Source organism: Lithobates pipiens, unplaced genomic scaffold, assembly GCF_037356315.1.
Source record: "Lithobates pipiens isolate NorthernLeopardFrog02 unplaced genomic scaffold, aLitPip1_a1.2 Scaffold_13, whole genome shotgun sequence".
Lineage (NCBI taxonomy): Eukaryota > Metazoa > Chordata > Amphibia > Anura > Ranidae > Lithobates > Lithobates pipiens.
In genome coordinates, this window is record NW_027507718.1 from 421665627 (window position 1) to 421682124 (window position 16498).

Consider the following 16498-nt stretch of genomic DNA (forward strand, 5'->3'; position numbering starts at 1 on the left):
CTGTTAGGCAGAGTTTAGCATTCAAACATGTCGTCCTCCTTTTCTTACCCTCGGATAGGGTGTGTGAATAAATCTCCTTCTGCACCAGCTTGGCGCGTGGCGTAGGGCCTGTTTATGATCTAGCCGATTCAAAGAACTGCGCATACCCGTCAGCTGTCAAACGCTGTTTAGCTGGATAGGGCATGGCGTATAGTAACTGCAGGGATCACAGACGTTTCTTCACATCCCCACATTTTTCATCATCTGCAATAGAGTGGCTGGGGGGGCATGCATCCTCCCCACCAGTAGCGGGCCCCGACAGTAACCACAGGGCCCTGCAGTTTTTTTGAGCATAATAGAGCATATCCCTGTAATGCTCCTTACCCTGTACTTTCAGCGCCTTTCTGCTGCTCCCTTGAGCCTGTCAGCCATCCGTGGAGTGTGCTGTGCGAGGGCCGCGGCAGCAGCACTTTGGGAGTCTGGTCCCGCCATCTCTTTTGGGCCTTGGTGAGTCTTCCCCCGTGTGCAGAGGGCCGGCGGTGTGTCCAGCTGGGTAGCCAAAAAAAGCAGGATCAGGGATGCCGGGTGAGGCTCAATAGATGGATCGAGCAGGAGCTATGAGAAGTGCGTCCTCTCAAATGCCGGTCCTGGCCATGCCCTGGGTATCTTTTTACTTGGTGCAACATCATCCTATACGAAAAATTGGGGCATTTAGAGGTTGTGTGTGTGTGTGTGTGTGTGTGTGTGTGTGTGTGTGTGTGTGGTGTCGTACTTGCCTAGGTGAATGCAGCATCTGTCCCACACTGCCGATCGCTTGGTTCTCAAGACCTGCTCTCTCCTCTGTCCCTCCCGCACTTACTGGAGTGCTGGGCTGAGGAGGGGGCAGGAGCTGCTGGCTCAGGCTCTCGCCAGTTTGCTGAGAGGCTGAGCCGGGTGGCGGTCCAGGCATGTGATCCTCTTCTGAGCCTGGACCAGCTCTGTGATGCCAGCCAACAGCAGGCTTCAGCCTGTAATTTTTCTTTAACCACGTAAGGACCGGCCACCGGATGTATGTGACAGGGCGACCCTATTGTGCGTAACAATGTACCTGTATGTCATTTCACGCATGAGTCACTGTGGGCGAGCGCCCGCTACACAGCTGAGGAGCTGATGAGTGGGTCCGGCACCCCCAATGTCCACTGGCCACCCGTGATTGTTCACATTGACAGATTCTCGTTCTGCCTCTGGAGGCGCAAAGCAGATCCCCGTTCTGACAGAGTTCAGTGAGATCGTCTGTTCCTAGTGATCGGGAACAGCGATCTCTTTACACTCAGTCCCATCCCCCTCACAGGTAGGAACACCTCCCTAGGACACACTTAATCCCTCAATCGCCCCCTAGTCTTAACCCCTTGCCTGCCAGTGTCATTTATACAGTGATCAGTGGCTATTTTTAGCTTTGGTCCCAAAAAAGTGTCAAGTGTCCGATCTGTCCACCGCAATGTCGTAGTCCCTCTAAAAATCGCTGATCCATTACTAGTGTAAAAAAGTAATAGAAAAAATGCCATACCTCTTTCCCCTAATTTGTAGATACTATAACTTTTGCGCAAACCAATATACACTTAATGTGATTATTTAAAAAAAAAAAAAAAAAAATTATTATAGTAAAAAAATGTATTCCTTTTTTTTTTTTTTTTTTTTTTTTTTTTTTTTTTTTTTTTTTTTGTTCAAAATTCTCATTTTATTCTGGTTAGAGGAAAAAATAAGCACAGAGGTGATCAAATACCAGCAAAAGAAAGCTCTATTTGTGGGGGAATAAAGGATATCAGTTTTTGTTTAGGTACGTCGCACGACTGTGCAATTGTCGGTGAAAGCAACGCAGTGCTGTAGCGTAATAAATGGCCTGGTCATTAAAGTGATTGTAAGCATAATTTTGTTATTTAACTAGTTCCCGGCCGTCAAATGACGGCGTGTTATGGAGACACCGCTCGCCACCGAAGGGGGTGAACAGCCATTGGGTATGGCTGTTTACCGTGTGATCGGCTATGATGAAGTCACGGCCGATCACAGATGGTCACACCCCCACTGTGCACAGCGCGTGCATGTCGGTGGCGGCATGTTCCCGGGAACACTGCCCGTCACTGACGCTGGTAAACAGCCATTGGCCGGCTGTTTACCCACGTGATCGTTTCACAGCCGATCACTAAAATGTAAACAAACTGCGTTAACGAGATGTTACCGGGTTCTCCTTCTCACACACCGATCGTGTGTGAGGAGGAGATTGCGATAACATCTCGTTACAGTGTACACCAACCACACTGATTACCCCCTCCCCCCAAATAAAGAGGACCGGTCAGCACCCCTCATAGTACCTGTCACAGGCCAGCCGAGTACCTATTTGCAGCCCATGCCTCATAGAATATATATACGTTGGGGTGTTTGCTTTCCAAAATGGGGTCATTTTGTGGGTAATTGCACTGTCCTGGTGCTCCAGGACCTTCAAAAGTGTGATAGGTAGAAATGAGATGTGTCATTTATGCTCCTAGAACGCCTGAAGGTACTACCGTATTTGCCGGCGTATAAGACGACCTTTTACACTTAAAAAAACTGAGCAAAAAGGAGGGGTCGTCTTTATACGCCGGGTCCGCTGCTGGGATGCCTTCTGGCTGTCCGGTAATACTGTATGTAGCTTCGGCTACATACAGTATATACCACTGAACCAATCCCAGTGAGCGATGTATGCAATGAATACAGAGCCTGCTCGGATTGGAGCAGCAATCTCTGCCAATCCGAGCAGGCTACACACAGTAGCCTGCTCCGATTGGCTTTGAGAGTGAGGCGCGGGCTGATGATGTAACAGCCTCCGCCAATCCCAGCAGGCTTTGTATTCATTAATAGAATACATTGCTCGCCGTGATTGGCTCCAGCACCAGAAGGAAGAAGGAAATGGCTCCAGCAAGAACGAAGAAGAGGGATATGAAGCGGCGGAAGCCTCGGAATCGGGGGTCGTCTTAAACGGTGAGTACGGGCAAAACATTTTAACTGTGCAGGTTTTTAGGGGGTCGTCTTATACGCCGGCAAATACGGTACTTTAATTTTCGGCCTCTCTATGTGACCAGACTGTGTAAAAGTCCTACACATGGTATCGCCATACTCGGGAGGAGTAGCAGAATGTGTTTTGGGGTGTAATTCTTGCTATATACATGCTATGTGTTAGAAATATCTTATAAATTGACAACTTTGTGTGTAATAAATAAAATGCGTTTTTCATTTTTTTTTCTCCCACATTTTCCAAAAACGTCTGGGAAAAAAAATGAACCGTTCAAGACTCCTTATGCCTCACAGATTATACTCTGGGGTGTTGGCTTTCCAAAATGGGGTCATTTTATGGGAAATCCATTGTCCTGGTACTCCGGGGCCTTCAAAAGTGTAATGGGTGGTTGAGAAATGAGATGCGTCATTTTTGCTCGTAGTACCTTCAGACGTTCTACTTCAGTGTTGGTGCTCTGTATGTGGCCATGCTGTGTAAGTCTCACACGTGGTATTGCCATACTCGGGAAGAGTAGCAGTATGTATTTTGGGGTGTAATTTGTTGTATGCATATTCTGTGTGTGAGAAATAACCTGATATGTCAATTTTGTAAAAAAAAAAATAAATAAATACAAAATCTTAATTTTGCAAAGAATTGTGCGAAAAAATTACAACTTAAAAAAAACTCACCTTGCTACTTAATACCTTAGAATGTATACTTTCTAAAAAAAAGGGGTAATTTTGGCCAAATTTTATGAAGAAAAATGAGTAATTAGCAAAATTGTATGATGGAAACAGAAAAGCATTTTTTTCACAACATTTACGTATTTTATTTATAGCACAAAAAAAAAAAAAACACTAGTGATTTAAATACCACTAAAATCTCTATTTGTGTTTTAAAAAGGACACAAGTTTCATATGGGTACAGTGTTGCATGACTGAGTAATTGTCATTCAAACTGTGAGAGCGCTGAAAATTGGTCTGGTCAAGAAGGGGGTGTAAGGGCACTGTATTGAGGTGGTTTAAAAAAAAATAACATATATACTTGCCTCCACTGTGCAGCTCATTTTGCACAGAGTGGCCCCAAACCTGTTGTTCTGGGTTCCCCTGGCGGCTCCTATAACCCCGATGAGAAGCTCTCCCAAGGGAGTACCTTGCGGGTGCGGCATCCATAGAAGCCGAATGCAGGACTCTGCTCCGGCGCCTGCGTCAGTGGGAACCAATGTCTGCGCTACTATCTATCCAATCAAGAGCTGGGAACCCCGGGCAGAAAAACAGCGTGTCCCTGCCAGGTCAATTTCCAGGGCTCGGGTAAGTAAAACGGGGGTGGGGGGGAGGTGATTACCAGGTGTTTTTTCACCTTAATGCATAGGATGCATTATGTGAAAAAATGTGAACCATTACAACCCATTTTAAGTGGGTAAATCCTGGTCCTTAAAGTGGAGGTTCACACAAAAATTGAACCTCTGCTTTTTGGAAACACATTTGGCACCTTTTCAGGGGGAGGTGGATGCAGATACCTGTCTAAGACAAGTCAGCAGCTGCAGTATTTGTAGCTGCTGACTTTTTAATAAAATACATTTTGCAGGACAAATACCGTGTGATATATAAAATTGTAACAATCTAGCAAACAATACTGACTTAAACTCCTTCCAGAAAAGTCTGGTCCTTAAGTGGTGTGTATAACTAGTGCATTAGGGAACAGACCTAAAAGATGCTTTGTGTCTAAAATGAGCAATACATAAACTAGTTTTGGGGAAAGTATGTGATAGAATAGGATGGTCAAGTGCAAAATAGCCAAAGCATTTGTATCTAGTACATGTTTACAGGGTTTAAAATTTCTTTCACATAATCCTAACTAAAGTAAAAAGTTTTGCAAACATTGGCTGCAATTTTTCAGGAGCCAATTCTTTGTAAAATCCTTCAGAATCCAGTGTATAATTAAATCTGGTGTTTCTTTCTTTTTTAAGCAAACTCCTTCAATTCACCAAAAACCCATGCAGATTGAAATGACCAGTTAAATCAGCAGTAAGCTGATATCAAGGTGCTTGTAATGGAAACAAAACTTCTCTGATCGATAACCAGCAGCAACTCTTAAGGTTGACATATGAAACAAAGAACCACCATCATAGCGTAGCCAAATTTTATTTTTTTCGTTCACTGACTGTCACAGCTCCATTAGTCTTGATCGTAGGGTTATTATGCCACCTTCAAGAGAGGACTAGGCAGAACATGTAATGCATGTGAAAAAAATCAGAACTTTACAGTTGTACCCAGGGTCCCTCTGGTTATAACCCCTCTTCTGCCTAGTCCTCTCCTGAAGGTGGCGTAATAACCCTATGGTCAAGACTAATGGAGCTGTGTCAGTCAGTGAACTTCAGAGACGTCTTTTACGGTGAGTACAAAAATACTTATTGTTTAAAATAAGCACCAAGACTCTTTGGTTAATGACTGACTATGCCAACACACTGTCAGCTGCTGGGATTCTGAGTGGCTAAAGACCCATTTGGATCCTGCCGTAGGTCTCATGCACACTGGACGTTATTAAAAAAAAAAAAAAAAAAGTATAGCATTAACTGTAGAATGAGTTTTGCAGTAGTGGTTTTCAGCATATAAATTTTTTTTTTTGCAAAGCTATAATCCCCACAAGCTTATGGCTCAAACACCAATATACATTGGACATTTTTAAGCTTTTTATCAATGTTTTTACAGCTTAAACTCCCCTAGATACCTACTAGTTCTGTGTTTTTTTTTTTTTTTCTTCCCCCCCATCCAGAAAATGCCCCTGTCAAAAAGCACCGATAACAGCCTATGTGTATATGGACACATAGGATAACATGCTGGTGAGTTTACTGGCTGCAGAAAAAAAACCTAAAGTCAAAAACAGGAACTTTTAAAGTTTACACTAAGGCCTCACGCACAGTGTGCGTGAGGCTTTAGTGTAAAATGGTTGCAATTGTCTGGTCTGGAGAAGGGCCCTCCTCCCCAGGAACGTGATGACCTTATTGTGTTTACGCTTCGGCCAACACGTTTTGTCAACGTGGGCATCAGGACCAGTCGCACACAGTAATCTAATCTCTTGCGCAGCGATCAAATTGAAGTTGTCCACCCTGGACAGTCTGCATCCAAGTCCAATCCCTGCATGAGTGATTACATGTGAGTGGCTAGCTGCGAGAGTTGGAATCCATCCACTGCTTTCGATTGGGCTTACCTCTTGCAGCTAATCACGGGAAAACCCGCTGGGGTTCTCACTTTTAATCAGAGGCAGTGTGCATTCACAGGCGTGACTGCAACCTGAATGTTTGGGTAAACAAAGGAGGTTGTCTCCTAGGTATTTCTGCATAGAACGTGCATCAAATATTTTCTGAAACGATGCATTTTATTTTTATTTTTTTCTGGAAGCATGGTTTATGTGTCTGCACATGAAGGGCACTTTGGCACTGCCAGTGCCCGAGCGTTGGTGGTAAAACGCAGCTATTCGCACGATGGGGTACTTTAAACCTCTGCTAGCGGAAGAAAAGGGGTTAAAACCTGCCCGCAATGTGCTGCTGAAGTTGCGCTTTGTTGCTGGTTTGGCGCTGCCCATTGTTTTTAATGGGCAGGCATGCTTTAGGATCGGTGTATTCACAGCTGCTAGCAGCACTTTTTTTTTTTTTTTTTGACGTCCTGCCAGCGCAGCGCTCTACTGGGATGGCAGCTTTTTTCAGTGTGTGTGTGTGTGTGTGTATATGTATGTGTGTGTGTATATGTATGTATATATGTATATATGTATGTATATATATATATATATATATATATATATATATATATATATATATATATATATATATATATATATAATCTATTTTAAGAGTACACCAGGAATGGCCTGCAGTGAGATATAGCTAAAAACTGCATACAGTGGATATATATATATATATTTGTATGTGTGCGTGTTCTCTCTATATCTCCTCTATCTCTCATATACAATAACATTGGTTTAAAAAGGAGTGTAATCTATTTTTTGATTCTTTTTGTTTTTCTTCTAGATGGTGGTTAAAACGTTTATGGATATGGACCAGGATTCAGAAGATGAGAAACAGCAATATCTCCCTTTAGCCCTGCACCTTTCATCTGAATTCTTCCTCAGGAATCCTAACAAAGATGTTCGCCTGTTAGTAGCCTGCTGTTTAGCCGATATCTTCAGAATATATGCACCAGAAGCACCATACACATCTCATGATAAATTAAAGGTATAGTCTACCCATGTACTAAAATAAACTCCTGATCTGTACTCGCAGCGAGGAGATAATATTGTCTTTAACCAATTCAGTTCTCAAAGGTCTCACATGGGAGTTTGTTGGCAATAAAAATAAAATTGCAGTAAAGTTTATAAAAAAAAAAAAACTAAGATTAAACATAACCCCAATTTCCCAGCACATCTGTATGTAAACCATGATTGCATGACACGTGAGGTATCTGCAAATGTCATGGTGAGTACTATTTCTAGCAACATGGCTCACAGGTACCCACTGAAGATGGTTTTAAAGCCTCTTTTGTGGAGTTTGAGTAGCATTGTCTTTTGTGATATCATGGGCGCACACTATTTCAAGACTTGACATGTTTTGTATGTAGTGGATTTATTATTTTTTGCACTGTTCTCCCCCTTAGCTAGTTTGTCCTTATTTCCTTTTGAAAACTGTAGGAAAGTTGGACTCTTTATTGTGTGGTTTGCAGTTTTAATGTGAACCTGTACTTTTTCATAGCAGACTTTTGTAGGATATTAAAATATCCAACTTCAATTGGAGCAACCCCCAATATCCTCAAATAGTATCAAAATAAATGAACAATATACATTAAGTTGCTTGCTAAACACTAGCGATTTCGCAGCACCAGCTCATATACATAAATTCAAATGAAATTGGTGCATTGCAGGCAAACATTCTAAACACACACACACACACATACACACACACACACACACACACATACACACACACACACACACACACACACACACACACACACATACACACACATACACATACACATACACATACACATACACACACACATACACACACACATACACACACACATACACACACACATACACACACACATACACACACACACATACACACACACATACACACACACACACACACACACACACACACACACACACTATATCTATTAAAAGTCCAACAGGCCTTGCATAGGATCCAACGCAAAAGCCCAAATATAGATTGGGTGCAAAAAATTTGTAAAGCGATGTAAAGTCCAGTGCTCCCCAAAAGTCTTCTAATTCCTTCTTGCACTCCACACGCCAGGTGAAAAACACTCTCACCTTAAGCACTCGGCTTTTATTTTTACAAATTTTTTGATGGAGATCTTTCTCTTTCGTTCATTGACGGACACAGCTCCTTTAACCACTTGAGACCCGCGCTATAGCCGAATGACGGCTACAGCGCGGATCTCCTTTTCCGGGACTAGTCCCATGCACGAGCGGCCTACGAGACTCGCCTGATCACCGATCCGTGCAAGGGGTCGATCCCGACCCCTTATCACGTGATCAGCTGTCAGCCAATGACAGCTGATCATGTGATATAACGGAGCCAGCGCGAGGAGAAAAAAAAAGCCGATCACCGGCGGCCGTGATCGGGACATCGGTCCCGATCACGGCCAGCCCTGCTAGTGCCCACCTGCCCCCTGCTTTGCCTGCCTGAATAAAAAATGTGTCCCCCCTGTCAGTGCCACCCAGCAGTGCCCACAGTGCCACCCAGCAGTGCCTACAGTCTGCCTCAACAAAGGTGCTGCACCCCAGTGCCACATATCTGTGCCCAGCAGTGCCACCTATCGGAGCCACCTATCAGTGCCCCTTAGTGCCACCCATCCGTGCCATCTTATCTGTGCCCATCTTTGCCCATCAGTGCCGCCTTATCTGTGCCTATCAGTGCCCACCAGTGCAGCCTATCAGTGCCGCCTCATCAGCGCACTTCAATGAAGGAGAAAAATGACCTGTTTGCAAAATTTTATAACAAACTATTAAACATGATTTTTTATTTTTTGCATCTTTTTTTGCTTGTTTAGCAAAAAATAAAACTCCCAGCTGTGATTAAATACCACCAAAAGAAAGCTCTATTTGTAGGGAAAAAAATGATAAAAATTTCATTTGGGTACAGTGTTGTATGCCCACGCAATTGTCATTCAAAGTGCATCAGCGCTGAAAATTGGTCTGGGACTGAGGGGGGTTTAAGTGCCCAGTAAGCAAGTGGTTAAATCTTGACCGTAGGGTTATCACGCCACCTTCAGGAGAACTGCATAGCTCCGCCAACTGGGCGGTCCCTCTGGCTATAACAATCAGCCTGCTTCCTGCAGATCAGTTTTTTTTTTTTTTCCCCCGCCTAGTGAAGAAGGGCCTAGGCTCCCTGAACCATTGGTCCTTGGGATTTTTGCATTTTTTCGTAAGATTTTGATCCTGTTATCTTCTATCAACAGATGGCTGGGTGACAGGCTGGATAATGTAGGTCCTTGTAGTCTCCCCAGCCTGGTCATTGAGTGTGAGCAGGCCCTAGCTACGCGCTGGGTTGGCCATGACATGCCCCTTCTGCTCCAGGGGCGACCGGTGAGCTATATGTTCTGGGGGACACATATCACCGGGCTACTGCTGTCTGTGTCAGTGTGGTGTTGCCAAAAGCAACCCCGTATTGCTCGGGCGATGGGTCTGTGGTGAGCCCCCTCAGTCTGTGAGCATCTAGGAGGGTGGGATTGTGTACCTTTTTTGTCCTAAGTCCTCAAGTGTGGCAGACGAGGTGGGTCAGCATGGCGTCAGAAGCTGGTGCTTCTTTCCCAGATATCCCTGTAATTGCAACTGGCTTACCTGCAAATAATGCAGTGCCTATGGATGCTTTGTCGGCGGTCCGGGAAATGTTCATTGCCAGGGTGGAAGCGGTGTGTGGGTGCAAGGGGGTAAAATGGTCCCCTGCCACGGCCTTGGTGTCGCAGTCACTTACTTAGTGGGCAAAGTTATTGCACCGTGAATTGGAGAAGCAACAGTCTCCCCCAGTCTGCATAGAACTAGCAGACCAGTTGCTGCATGGCCTTAATTATGTCTGTGATGCGGCCCTGGATACAGTCCCCCCCCCCCCCCCCCCCCTCCTGCTCTCTAGGGTATTGGCAGTGGTGCTACGGCACCTGATTTGGCTAAAATTCTGGTCTGTGGACCAAGCATCTAAAAAAAACGATTGATTTGCCCTTCCGATATCTACTGGAAAATATAAAAATTCCCTTAAAGAGGAAGTAAACCCTTTCAAACCACTTTGACCTACAGGCAAGCCTAGATTAAGGCTTACCTGTAGGTCCAAGCAATATCTCCTAAACCTATATGGTTTAGGAGATATTTGCCTGAAAATGGGCACCGCTGTCTACGGCGCATGCGCCGTAGACAGCGGCGCGCATGCGCACTAAATGCGGCAAGTCCAAGAATGGATTTGCCCAATTTGTCGACTCCCGTGCGCATGCGCGGGAGTGACGTCATCACGGCTTCGCCGAATGGCAGCGGCGGAGCTGCGAGACGCGACTCCCGTGCGCATGCGCGGGAGTGACGTCATCGCGGCTTCGCCGCTGTCATTCGTCGGAGCTGCGAGACGCCACCAGCAAGATGGATGCGGCGGACTACAGGGGACAGCGGCGACTTCGCTGGCTCCTGTGTCAGGTAAGTGACACATAATGAGCTACTATGCGATGCATAGTAGTCCATTATGCTTTACCTTTGCAGGGAAAAAAAAGAGGAAGTAAACCCATCAGGGTTTACTTCCTCTTTAAGGCATCTGATTACAGCAGAAAAGCGTGTATTCCAGCTCTCTGGAAAAGTACGGTGGCTCCAACCAAATCACAATGGATGAGTAGGATAGTGGAGATTCAACAAATGGAAAATCTGACTATGATGTTGAGAGCAACAAGATAAATATCAGGAAGTGTGCAATCCCTATGTTAGATGTAGGGAACAGAATCCCTAGATAAGACTCTCCTCGAGGGGGGCAAGGCGAGGATGACCCCCGTGTGTGTGTGTGTGTGTGTGTGTGTGTGTGTTTTTTTTTTTTTTTTTTTTTTCTTTCTATCTTTTGATATCTTTGTTTTTCTAAGATTGATAACTAGGGCTATCTCTGGTTAAGGAAAATTATGTAGTAGAATGGGGTACGAATAAATCAGTGTTTTGCTTAAAAATAGAATAGTAATTGATGATGATTAAGCTATAATTACCAGTGAAATACAAGATGTAGTTGATGGTGTTCTTATATGTCATGTTGTATTACTAGAATTGCCAAAATAAAGAATTTATAAAATAAAAAAAATGTTCCAGGTGGGAAGAGCACCTTACTCCCACAGTCCAGGAAGGGTCAGGAGCCACATTGTAGGCAAGGGCACTCCTTTTCCGGTCGCAAACTAGTTTTTCGCTCACCCCAGACATCAGGTAATCGCTACCAGTGCAACAGGGCATCTGCTGATGGACAAAAGCGTCCCTGGTTTCGCAAGCCTGCTAGCAAAAATACTACTGCATGAAGGTTTGCCCCCGCCCAAGGGGGGGGGGGGGGGGGTGGTCTCCTTCAGTAGTTTGCAGCTCGGTGGACTTCACTGCGGTCAGACCAATGGGTCTGCAAACTGGTTTCATTGGACTACAAGACTGAGTTTCTTTCTTATCCATCAAACAGATTTTATTTATTTTTTCCCTCCAGCATGCCTTCACTACCGGCACCCCGGGAAGCCTTGTTAGGGACAGTAAAGAACCTGCTCATATGCAGGGTGATGGTGCCTGTTCCGAAGTTGGAAACCTTTCAGGGATTCTATTCCAATCTATCTGTAGTCCCCAAAAAGGAAGGGGTATGTCCAATCCCGGACCTAAAAGCCCTCAACTGCTTTGTGAAAGTACAAAGTTTCAGGATGGAATCAGTTCGCTCTGTGATTGCTGCACTCCATCAGGGGGACTTCCTGGCATCTCTGGATATCCAGGAAGCCTACTTGCATATACCCATATGCCTCAGGCATCAGAGGTTCCTGCGATTTGCAGTTGGGGAATAGCACTACCAATTCGTCGCTCTTCCTTTTGGACCTGAATCCAAGTAAAACCACCTCAGGGGTCCCCAGGCATAGAGCTCTCAAAGAGCACCGTTCCCCCAAATGCGAGGGCCCATAATCACAAGGCAAGAGACTTGCATTCAGTCCCCTCCAAGAGCCTCGGTCACAGCTAGGTCTGTCACACAAAGTATTAGCTCCAATTCTGCCGCTGTTAAGGCAACGTGGGATCGCAAAAGTGGTTTACCTAGACCTCCTTCTGAGAACAACTTCCGCCGCAGAATTAAGGGAGGATGTGGCGATCCCCATGCCAACTCTACAGTACTTTGTTTGGGCGCTGAACCTAAAAGTCGGTGCTCGTGCAGACTCCACGCCTGGAGTACCTGAACTTTGTGCTGGACACCATGGAAGCAAGAATGTTTGTTTGTTTCTCCCTTCAGACGAGCTGCAAACTCTCCGAGCCGAGGTGAAGTTATTGATGAACCACAGGTGGTCCCTGCTGCGCTTCTGCATGCGAGTTCTGGGCCTCATGGTAGCCTCCCTCGAGGCTGTACCGTACGTCCAATTTCACACCTTGTTTTGGCAGCAAAGTTTTGCAGGTGGCTGTGTAAAAGTTGCAATTTACACCTTTTCATAAAAAAAAAGTTACAATTTTGTAAACGCATTTTTGATGCATATATTGTCCGGAAGTTCTGGGGTGGCTGTTTCAGATGGCAACTCCTCTGTTGAGGTGTGCCCCTGGTTGCAGGTGAAGTTATGTTTTGCTGTTTCCACCCCTCGTTTTTTGACATTGCTTGGGGATGTCCCTATGGTCCAGAGTTAAATGAGCTGTGCCAGTCAATGAACGAAAGAGAAAATAGAATTTTTGTTCTCACCGTAAAATCCTTTTCTCTGAAGTTCATTGACTGACACAGCACCCACCCCTCCTATTTTACGTTGTACTGCTTGTTGATGTACTGAGCTTTAGGAAGCAGGCTGAGGGGTTATAGCAAGAGGAACTGCCCCTGGGCGGAGCTATGCAGTTCAAAAATCCTGTGTGTGTGTGTGTGTGTTTTGCATTGAATCCTGTGCAGGGACTGTTGAACTTTCACAGAGATTGATTTTTGTGTGTAATGTATTTTGATTAGTGGTTGCGCTGCACTCGTTTCATTTGAATTTAGGCATTGAAGGGTGCTTGCTGTTTTTACTACATGCTCAAATCTGCTGCCTGAGCCCTGAAATTGCTATACACACATGAATTTTGTGGTATGCAGGAGGATATGCCTATGTATCCCTTACTTACCCTGAAGTGTGTTTGTGTGGGTTTTTTTCTTTGTTTTTTGTTTTTTTGTCAGAGCTCTGGCATTTGATCAGGGTGAGGAAGTTGGAACCAGATACCCTATAGTGGCTAACTTGTGTCTGTCATTATTCACAGATAATGGTTCCCTTTTGGTTGATAGACGTTTATAAACATATTTTCTTTTAGGCTGGCCTTAGACCAGCCGAGTTTCCATCCATCTATGGCGGTTTCCGTTGGAGAGGAAGTTGACCTAGTGATCAACTCTTCTCCGGAAAGACTGTTGGAAAATGTTGTGTTTTGAACAGCGCATGCAGCCAATTGACTGCAGCACTGATCAATGTATTCTGAAAGCAGAGGGTTCCCACTATCCGAGTACAATAGCACAGTGGAGTGGATTCCTTCATCTACCTGAAATATGTGGATGGGAGAATTTTTTATTTTTTACCCCGACTGGGGTAAATCCTCCTTTCTTTTCATAAATCGGGGAACACAGAGCCATAGTAGTTACTATGTGGGTTATAGGGCCACTGATAGGGCGTGCCAGTGTCCATCACCTAAGGCAAGAAGTGTACTCCCTATATAACCCCTCCCATTACTGGGAGTCCTCAGTTTTTTCACCAGTGTCGGTCACGAGTGTGGTGTTTGGTCAGGTGTAAAGATGTGCTGAGCTCCACTGGAAGCAATCCTAGCTGGGGCTAGCCATGCTGACCGGATCTGTTCAGAGTGTCCTTTCATGGGCCTAAGGAATGGTACCCGGACCTCGTGTCCTGAAGAAATTAGGTTTTGCTTGCGAATGCTTCTCTTTAGAGAGCTGGACCCTGGGATCCAGTCCTTTTCGGTAGTAAGACCATAAAGTGTTTTTTTTTTTTTTTTTAATTCTAGCAGGGTGCTGTTGCAGGTCTAGGATTGTGAGTAACCTCTAGGTTCCTGAAGGTTTCGGAGCCCACGGTGAAGGGCGAAGGTTGGGTTTATCTCAGATAACCCTGCGGCGGGAAGGTAAGTCTGGCCAGAGCAGGCAGATCCTCCGGTAAGAAAAGGGGGCACTGGGTTCTCCTCCTCCGCCCCCAATGTTGACGTTGACCCCTTCGGGGGAACTATATGCCAGAATCGTGCCCTTTTTTTGGGGGATAAAAACAGACCGCATGGCCGCTCAGTGGTGGTTTTTAAGGCCCCCCCCTCATATCAGCTGTTTGCAGGGTGCCTGTAGTCCGCCGCTCGCGTGGGAAAACTTTCTTTTGAAAGATCATGGGGGGGGGGGGGGCGCGGGGCTAACGGCGTCAGACGCCGGCCGCACGTGGGGGAATTTTTTAAAGCACTGCGTGTGTAGCTGCTGCTGGCTGTGACGGAACACATAAGCATAAGAGGTGGCTTACTTCAGGTTTGGTGACACAGGCATTTCCCATTGACACATTATTTTACCAGGCTAGGTATTAATAGCAGCTTATAGCGCTGGACTAAAACCTAGCAGTGTACATTCTTTTGAGTAGTGCCTCTGCTTTTGTGCATCAGGCTATTAGTGGAAGAGGAACCCGGGACTCCTCTAAGGGTTCTAAAGGGTCAATGGTTTCACAACAAACTAAATCCATTTCCAAAAGAATGTCCTCCTCAGAGTGATGAGCCGGTCAGATTGAGCCATCGGGGAGATTGTTGTGTCAGCTGAACTGGACACTTCAGACCCTGTACATATCACAGGAGGTTTTCTCTTCTACCATTTGAAATTGGAAAAGATTGATGCTGCAATTGCCTCAGTGAACAAGAGTCTCACGTGTCTGGTGGATAATGCGCTAATGTTAAAGGATCCAACAGATAAAAGGTTGGAACTTCTTTCCAAAAGCAATATGGCTTTAGCAAGTTCAGTAGCGCAGCCGGTTCTTGCAGCAATTGGTGTATCTCAGTCCATTAAGGTACAGTTTGTGTTGATACTTAAGATTCTGCCTGATTAGCAGGCCCAGCAATGGGCTGGTGTATCAAACGCACTGTTTCACGGTAGATGTTATGAAAGATTCCATCATTGAAGCCTTGCGGCTTATTCTTGGACTAGTGTATTCTCGAAGCGTGCTGAAAAAATTGGTCAGCCGAAGCACCGTGTAAAAAAACAAAACAAAAAAAAAAACTCTTGGCCAGTTTCCCCTTTCATTGTGAATGGCTATTTGGAGACTATCTGAATAAATACATCCAAAGGATCTCTAATGGGAAAATGTATTTTTATTTTTTTCCCGTGAATAAGTTGTTCAAACATTTCTCCTTTTAAACGTGCTTCCTCAACTGTGTCAAGGGCATCAGCCTCTAGGCAGTCTCAACGGCCTCAACTCAGGTTCAAGGGGAAGACCCCAAGGGCAGCACCAGGGTCAAAAGAGGTCTTGGGGCAGAAAGCCCACGAAGCAGAATGCTAAAGCCTCCTTATGAAGGGGTGCCCCTGCTTGCTCGGGTGGTGGGAAGGCTCCTGCAATTTTTAAAGATCTGGCAGGAACAATGTCAAGACAGATGGGTGGGTTCTTCGTTGTCTAGGTTACAAACTAGAGTTCCGAGAGTTTCTGTCTCCTCGTTTTCTAAGATCAAATGTTCCCAGGGATCCAGAAAAAAAGTCTGTCTAGCTCTGGATCATATATTATCCCAGCTGGTGATATCAGTGAATCATGTTCAAGCTTGGGCAGAAAATAACATTCCTTGCCTATCTACGTTTTTCATTCCAGGAATAGAAAATTAGCAGGCAGACTACTTGAGTCGCCAACAGTTATTTCTGGGGGAGTGGTCTCTTCACCCCGGCCTCTTCCTAGCAATATGTCAGAGATGGGGAATTTCGGACGTGGACCTGTTCGCCTCCAGATGTCAACAACTTTGTGTTGAACGAGGGATCCGCTAGCATGCAAACGGACGCATTAGTCTTCCCATGGGATCAGTTTTCACTGATCTATGCGTTTCCTCCAGTTCTGCTACTTCCGTGTCTTCTCCACAGGAACTAAAGGAGCTGATTCTGGTGGCCCCAGCATGGCCCATAAGATCTTGGTTTGCTACGATCATAAAGATAGTGGTAGGAGTCCCTTGGACTCTGCCATTATGGCCAGACCTTCTCGCACAAGGTCTGGTATTCCATCCTACCTTACAGATGCTAAATTTAACTGTTTGGCTATTGAAACCCACATTCTAAAGCACCGTGGGTTATCTCCTTCAGTAGTGTCT

The 16498-nt window shown here is 45.2% G+C and overlaps 1 protein-coding gene across 6 annotated transcripts in view; it reads left to right on the plus strand.

The window, feature by feature from the left end:
- Positions 1 to 16498, plus strand: part of PDS5A (PDS5 cohesin associated factor A) — a 197609-nt gene that overhangs the window by 36312 nt on the left and 144799 nt on the right. For all 6 annotated transcript variants that reach the window (XM_077477616.1, XM_077477618.1, XM_077477613.1 and 3 more), the window contains exon 2: positions 7014 to 7217. In XM_077477616.1, the coding sequence (XP_077333742.1) occupies positions 7014 to 7217 (204 nt within the window). The remainder of the gene's footprint in view (positions 1 to 7013; positions 7218 to 16498) is intronic.